Below are 7,964 nucleotides of genomic sequence, written 5' to 3'. Positions count from 1 at the left end.
CTACACTTTAAAAATAAAAATAAAAGAGAAAGACAGAGAAAATAGTAAAATTATACATATTTAACCGATGCGTTACGATTACGACGAAAATGTTATTCACTATTTGCTCACGTAAACCAAAGGAATACACGATTCTATTAATAATTGTGTAAGATTTCGTCTTCTCGCTCTTTAGTGCTTTTTCAAGATAAATGTGTTCGTCAAATAATAATTCGAACTGAAATATCACTATTTATCGTATCGTTAAAGAAGAAAATAAAAAAATAAAAAGGGTACCTTCGCTCGTCCCAAATTTGGATATAATTTTGCGTGAGATTTAAAAACAGGTCTAATCGAATATCGTAAAAAATATTTTGTATTGTAATTTCTTTTTATAAAATTGTCTAAACGGTATGTAAAATAATTTTTATACAAGTTTTGCATTCAAAATTCAATTTTTTGTAAATCAAAGTTACACATTTGCAAACTAAATTTAATCTTTTATAAATTAAATTCATCCTTTTAAAAATCTAGTTTTTCAACAAAATTCTTCCAGATTATCGTCTTTCAATTTCTGAAATAAAAAGTAATGAAAAAAAATGCACTCAAAACTAAAATTTTATACCAAAATTATCTATTGAAGAATCAATAATCTAGTGAAAATCTACATGAGTTTATATTTTGTTTCGATCTCAAATAACACATTTACAGGAAATTACTCTTTCTTGTAAATCGTAAGAATTCCAAATAAATTAAATATTGATATAGCTAAGAACCGTCTAGAGACTGTCCAATTAGTAAAAAATGAAATTGCTCCGATTTTTGCTGCACAAGACAAAGATATAGTGTTGAGTTCATAGTTAATTTTAATAAATTATTTCCAGCACTGTAAATATTGCAATGCATCCAAACCAAATTCAATTGTTATTTAACGGTTGTCAATTAATATTGTAAGAAATTTTCAAAGTTTAGCTAAAGTATTGTTATCTATATACAATAAAATTTTGAATTTCTTCCCACTAAATTTACATTTGACTTTATTTTTATTACAAAAGTTTAAGAAAATAATTTTGTAGAAAAACTTGGTTTGCAAAAGGGATGAATTTGATTTGCAAAAAGTTAAATTTGATATGCAAAAGGGTGAATATGGTCTGAAAAAGGGTGAATTTGATTTGTAAAAAGTTGAATTTTGAATGCAAACTTGTACATATGTGTATGTGTGTATAATACATATACATATATGTATATGTTCGATACGCAATAGTACGAGTTTTTCTCGAATTTTGAATTAGGTATTAAGATCATACTACAAAACCTGGCTCTAATAAAATTACAGTGTATGAGAGCATTGTTATGTTAACAAAGACTGTTCGCGCAACGTCACTTAACGAATAATTTCTCTCGGTTCTAACCGAGATAAGATATATATTTGTTTCTCATTTGTTTTTAAATTAACATATCAGAAAGAATCTATGAGATGTAAAAATTGTTTAACATTTTAGCAGTATGTCGACGATAAAACGTTGGCTTCACGAGTAGATAGTTATTGTTAACGAAAGCATGTGAAACATGATTCTACATGATTTTTTATGTTATACCTTATTGTTTCTGGAAAGAAATCTGGGCGTTCATATTTTAATCGATAGCATGCACTATCTCCTAAGATAAGAAAGATACGAAATTTCTTTTTAGACAATAGATGGAAAAAAAAAAGGAAAGTAGAAAAAGTAAGCTAAGGAAAAACACAGAATGCATTATTTTTAATCCCCTATTCCATTAAAATTATATTTTGTACATATAGAATTAATTAAGTTTTTCGATTGCAGATGAAAATTATTTTTTGTCCTTATGGCTAAATTTATCTTGATGTGTTTAAAGAAAACAAACGCCGCGTTATTTTGTAAAGATTTATGATTATCATATTATAGAAAAGCGAAATAAGAAAAATAGATTATCAATTTCACCGATGTAATGATACTCTTCGAGATTTTTATCTTGTCTAATTTAAGTTTATAGGTACTAGGGTCATCATATTTCGTCGCAGACTCATTAGAGAAACATTTTAATTAATTTTATAAAATTTTTGCCGTTAAAATTTTCTTACCATTATAAGAAAAAACAGAGAATAGAAGTAGAAGTTGCCGAAACATGCCTGATAAGTAAAAAATATCGTTAATTAATAAAAGCTCAAATATCTCAACATGATTTCAAACTTGGCTTCGTATCTGCATTATCTGTGGAAATATTGCACCATACATCTATACATATAATAGATATTTATTAAAGTTTAATTATTTGTGCTGTTACCAGATTGAAGAGAGCGCGGACGAACATGGCACAAACACATTGACATATTACACACGAGCAAAGCTTCAAGTTATTCTGATTCCGCATAGCAAACACGAGAAGTTATTATCGCCCACGCGCAATACAAATGGTCAAGCGTTAAAAATAAATATGATAATAAGATGATGTTAATCTATTAGACAGAGCTACGTAACGACGAATGAAGATTTTTTTATAATTTGCAAAATCAATGAAAAAGAGCAGTATTATAATTATACTTTATACAGACCTATTCGAGGAAACATGTTAACGCAATGGGTTTGGTAACGTTACGAGTTCTGTTAGATTTTCGTTAGGTCTTTTGCCCTTTTTGAAAAATGTAATTTCAGAACACCAATATTAATATCAAAGTGGCCGAACATTTTGTATACAAACTACGCTATGGATTCCGGGACTCTTAATCTCGTCATTCACATCGACAATTAAGAGGGAAGAAGACGAGGGCAACGTTTTTAGTGGACCGACAATAGATGGTAAAAAGGAGGGAAACAAATTTTTGATATTTTCTACGATGGCTCGCAAGATAAAGGTAAAAAAAAGCTAAGAATAGAGAAGATAAGAAAAGAAAATTTAAGGCGAAAATGTTCGAGGCAAAAGCGAATGAAAACTCGGCGTTATGACACAGCTTGCAATGAGGAAACTTGCAATATAACAAGCAATAAATAAGCCACTTTTAATTCCATGTATATTAAACAATTATGTGGATGCTTAACGAGATTTATTGAATTAAACAAGCAAGCCAAGGAATAAGATGAAATACCAATTTTACATATTCTTACTAATCGTAAACAATTACAATACGTATAGTGACATACTAAATTATACGATTATGTATCGATTTAAAGGAACAAAAAAAAATGGTAAATAATTATAAACGCCTGTAAGCGAACAAGCGAGCAGACGGTAATCTAATCTACGTAAGTACGTAAAAGTTTCAATTTTACACTATCGATAATAATGATATAACGATAAGGATATATAAGATATATGACGATTTATAATAATTATAATGTTGTACAGAATATTTATGAAAGGTTTGCTGCTGGCGAAAGAGTCGCGCGCTCCTGCATTTCTTGCGATAATGAAAGAAAGAGAATCGTGCGCGCGCTCGTCGGTAAAAGAATATGATCTTATTGATCTTTTCATGTAAATCGATGTATTTGAGGAAATCGAGAATGAATAATTGAAATGCATTACGCGGCTTAAGCGACGCGCGGCTCTCTATCCAAAAGCGGCCAGACTATAATGAATGTTTTGTAAGATAAAAAGGAGAACGATCGCAGTAGAGAATATTAAGATCGTGCGTTCGGGAGAAATGTATAGTCGATCCTTTCGAGAAATTTCGAATGAATTCGACGACGCCTTTCTCGAACAAAGAAAGACGCAGCTCTTTTTTTCGCAAAATACTAGAGCGCTGCGATAGAAAACGCCATTAATGGCTCTGAGATTATAATACGAAAACGAGTATGTAGAGACAAAAAGCAAACAAACAAAAAAAAGTAAGATTTGCGCGCCGCGGTGTGGCGAGAGCGAGGGCTGATAATCTAATTAATTGTGTATGTATACAGATAAAAATAAATATAATATTGCGATTATAAATATTAAACTCTAATAAAGAATAACAATATTGTACCCCTCTGTACATATAAATATATATTATACTACGATGATTATTACTATATGATTTATTATAAATATGTATACGCATGTATATATATATTACATATACGCATATATACGTGTATATACATAAATATAAATATATCTCATGAATTCGCAAGATTATGTTCATTATTGTTTACTTAATATCATCATCATGATCATCATCATCATGATCATCATCATCATCATCGTCATCATCGTCTTCACCGTCATCATCGTCATCATCTTCATCTTCATAATCGTCATCATCATCATCATCATTAAGATTATTATTATTATTGTTATTGTTATTATCATAATTATTATTATTAAATCATCATCACTTTCATCATCATTATTATTATTGCTATTATTATTGTCATTATTATCATCATCATCGCCATCATCATTATTATTATTACTATGATAATATTAATATATAAGAGAAGGTTCACAACGTGCCGTGTGTATGTGGGAATAAAATATATAATATAATGGACATTGTTCAATTCAATTTATCGTGTTTGTTTATTTTTTCCCTTTCTATAGTAGACATAATAGAATAATATTTTATATTTACATTTTTGCATTTCATTCATTTTGATTTTTTATTTCTCCAAATAATTATATAAAGTATAATTTATATAAAAAGATAGTATAATATTAATATATAATTCACGAATAATATACTCTTTCGTTTTTAGTATAACCATGTTTGTATTTAGCGCCATTGAAGCAACTTCAAGTTGATATCTCGAATCTCGATTAACTAAAATGGCACCGCGTAGGTTTCTTCGTGTAATGTCAATGGAATGCATTCTTGTGATTGTTGAAGGTAATGAATGATAATGGCACGACTTTATTATATATATTACATGTTGATTTTATTTAGAAAATTAAAAAAGGAGAACGACAAGATGGGCATATTTTTCACTAAGAAGAAACCACAGAGTCGCATTACCGAACAAGACAAGGCTATCTTGGTAGGCATCAACTGTCAGATTAATCTAACCTTTTCCTTTCATTGGAAACGTTGTTATGTTCATGATGTTTTATAGCAATTGAAACAAACTAGAGACAAAATCAAACAATATCAACGTCGGATCGAACAAACTCTTGAGAAGGAACGATTTCTAGCTAAGAAACTTATACATAATGGACAGAAAGAGTAAGTGTTTTAATCTTAATAATAATGTTTATTCAGAATTTATTGCATTATCATATTTGAAATTATTATAGCCGAGCTTTATTATTGCTGCGTAAAAAAAAATTCCAAGAGCAAATTCTGTCAAAGATCGATGGTCAGCTAGAAAATCTAGAAATTATGGTACATGATATAGAATTTGCCCAAATAGAAATTAAAATTGTTGATGGCCTAAAAGAAGGAAATGCTGCTTTGAAAAAGTTGCATGACATTTTTTCTATTGATGAAATCGAAAAAGTTATGGATGAAACAAGGGAAGGCATTGAAAAACAGAGGGAATTAGATGAAATATTATCTGGTGAACTTACGCAAGAAGATGAAGCAGAAGTAGAGGCAGAATTGGATGTTCTATTGAATGCAGAAATAAAAGAAGCTGCACCAGAAATACCAGATGAAATAACATTGCCAGAAGTACCGACAAACTTACCAGAAAGGAGGAAAGGTATTTTGTTACTTTTGTTAACATATAGAACATTGAATAATTATACTAAACCAATATATATATATATATATATATATATATATATATATATATATATATATATTTGATTCTTTTTGTACCAACAGAACGCGTAAAGGAAAAAATGCAAGAAGCAATTGCTTTAGAAGCGTGAAAGATAAATGAGTAGTAAGAGTAAAACTTCGACTACTTCAAAACTACGCAAAAGTTCTTTGTACATATGTACAGTGTATAATGTTAAGATGTTAATTATACAGTCAATAACATTTAATTGAAAACTAAAGTTGCTTCTATTGTATCTTTTAAATGACATAATCTATTACTGTGGAAAATACAATATTAGTAAATAAACTTTGTGGAGTTTTAAAAGATAAGATAATAATTGATAAAATTACATAATTTTTTACATATAAAATAGTTTAATTACAGGTATGTTAATTACACTTACATATCCTTATAATTATGAGCTATACTTTGTTCTGGATTTTCTATTAAAAAATGTTTAAAAATAAATATACAATTACTAATTTCCGAAAAGAATAAATTCATTATCGTCGTTGTTTATGATTTCAACAGAATTCAATTTTTAGAGTGTAATAACTTATGAATGTGATTTAATATCCTATACATTTGTTTCTATATTTCACGTGAGACTATTATATCAATAAATTTTTGGGAAGCATTATTCATTTAATATTGTTCTTCATTGATATGTTAAAGTATTTTGAGTAATTGTTTGTGATCTAGAAAATCGTAAATTAGTTTTTTATAAAATAAAATCATGTTCTGATCAAATTTGGAATATGATATATGAATACACTGTCCATATATATATAGCATATATTTAAAAATTTATAATTATTTGTAGATTAAGTAATATCAAGTTAAGTGATCTAAGAAGCAGGAAGAATATGTTATTCGAATCCCTGCATTTAAAATATTAGTACGTTGTAAAATATTTTTATACACAATACGTTTTAAAAATTTATATACAAAAATTATCTGCCAAATTATTATTTACTTAATCCAATTATTACAACCAATATGTATTTTTTTCGTATACTTTATACGTGTACGAATTTATATTGTTTATTAGGTAGTATGAATATTACGATATTTCAAATAATGTCATAACCTGCTAAGAGTTGACCTGTGTCTTTCCTTCTAATCTACATAATTAGGGAGATATTGATATTTTACGTGTTAGCTCGCCTCCGCCATATTTTACGATGCTTCATACGACGTATTCTAATCAATTTAAATTGAACTCGAAGTTTTTCTGATTGTAAAAGAAAAATTAAAATTAAAAAAGAAATGTCGTTGCAATGTTTAATTCGAGTATATTTGTCATATTAAAAGATATGATTAATTTCAATCGATGCAATTATTATGGATCATTTGTGAATACGATCGTGAGCTATAGCTATCGAGCGCCAATCACCAATGGTAATATACAAGTGGCAATATGTAAAAGATAGTAATAGATAAGAAAGCACTTCGTAAAGTCGACGTACGTTAATTGTTTCGACAAAAAGATTGTTTTAATAAACGCTTCCATTTCACAAAATTTTTCCACTCGTCTTTACGTATTTAGAAAAATTTTTACATGATTCAAAGACTAATACGCGTTATTCTTAATTATGAAAAGATGTTAAATACGAAATAAAAGAAAACATTCCAAATTACATGATAGATGACCCTGAGGAAAATTCGAGTATGTACACCAACAATATAAAGAAACAACCGAGATCGATTATATACGTACATACATCATACGTATTTGCCAATGTGCTATTTGCACTGTGATAATCCATCTGCGAAATAATACTTGCATGAAAACCAGTCGTTTTCTCTTTTCTTCTCTTTAGGAACTATGAACCTGTTAAAATACGCGATGTCATTCACCCTCTTCAATCGACTCACGTTAACGTATATTGAGGCATTTTTAAATACTTATCATCTCAATTGATTAATGAACGAAAAAAATACGTTTTCGATCAAATGTATATATATGTATATATGTAATTGTCTTCAAGGAAATATGAATCTTCCGTGCGAAACGTGGTGTCTTGAATAACATTGATATTCCTAACTCGTCGGATGACTAATTAGAATTACAATGGGCACAGAGGTGTGCAGATAATCGACCATGCGTATGCGATTGCTTTGCCATCGTTGAAAATAGCTTCAATTAGATAGATTCAACGAGGAAAAATCACGCATTTTCTTTGTACCGAGTATATACGAATATAAGCAGATCGATCAGATGTTTCACTGTTCTTCCAATTTTATTTTTTCGTGTACGAATTATCATAAAAGAATGAATATTTGAAG

At 28.7% G+C, this 7,964-nt stretch overlaps 2 protein-coding genes across 3 annotated transcripts in view; both read left to right on the top strand.

Moving 5' to 3' along the window:
- Nucleotides 1-2,424, top strand: part of Rbp6 (RNA-binding protein 6) — a 598,400-nt gene extending 595,976 nt beyond the window's left edge. Inside the window, exon 14 of the mRNA XM_085663103.1 lies at nt 2,290-2,424. Within this exon, the coding sequence (XP_085519229.1) occupies nt 2,290-2,294 (5 nt within the window). The 3' untranslated portion in view covers nt 2,295-2,424. The remainder of the gene's footprint in view (nt 1-2,289) is intronic.
- A 2,275-nt stretch (nt 2,425-4,699) lies between these two features.
- Nucleotides 4,700-6,179, top strand: Vps20 (vacuolar protein sorting 20). Of its 2 annotated transcripts, XM_035875575.2 has the most exons (5): nt 4,700-4,801; nt 4,859-4,949; nt 5,025-5,134; nt 5,206-5,612; nt 5,738-6,179. In XM_035875575.2, exons 2-5 carry the CDS (start codon nt 4,884-4,886, stop codon nt 5,782-5,784), a joined length of 630 nt encoding a protein of 209 aa, XP_035731468.2. In that variant the 5' UTR covers nt 4,700-4,801; nt 4,859-4,883; the 3' UTR covers nt 5,785-6,179. The 2 variants fall into 2 exon arrangements, with proteins under 2 accessions (XP_035731468.2, XP_035731467.2); XM_035875574.2 differs by lacking the exon at nt 4,700-4,801 and having other exon boundaries at nt 4,842-4,949.
- Nucleotides 6,180-7,964: the final 1,785 nt, after the last annotated feature.

Source organism: Vespa mandarinia, chromosome 1, assembly GCF_050613455.1.
Source record: "Vespa mandarinia isolate Hongniang chromosome 1, ASM5061345v1, whole genome shotgun sequence".
Classification (NCBI taxonomy): domain Eukaryota; kingdom Metazoa; phylum Arthropoda; class Insecta; order Hymenoptera; family Vespidae; genus Vespa; species Vespa mandarinia.
The sequence above is the reverse complement of the archived record's forward strand: the minus strand, read 5'-3'. Positions and strand labels throughout refer to the sequence as shown.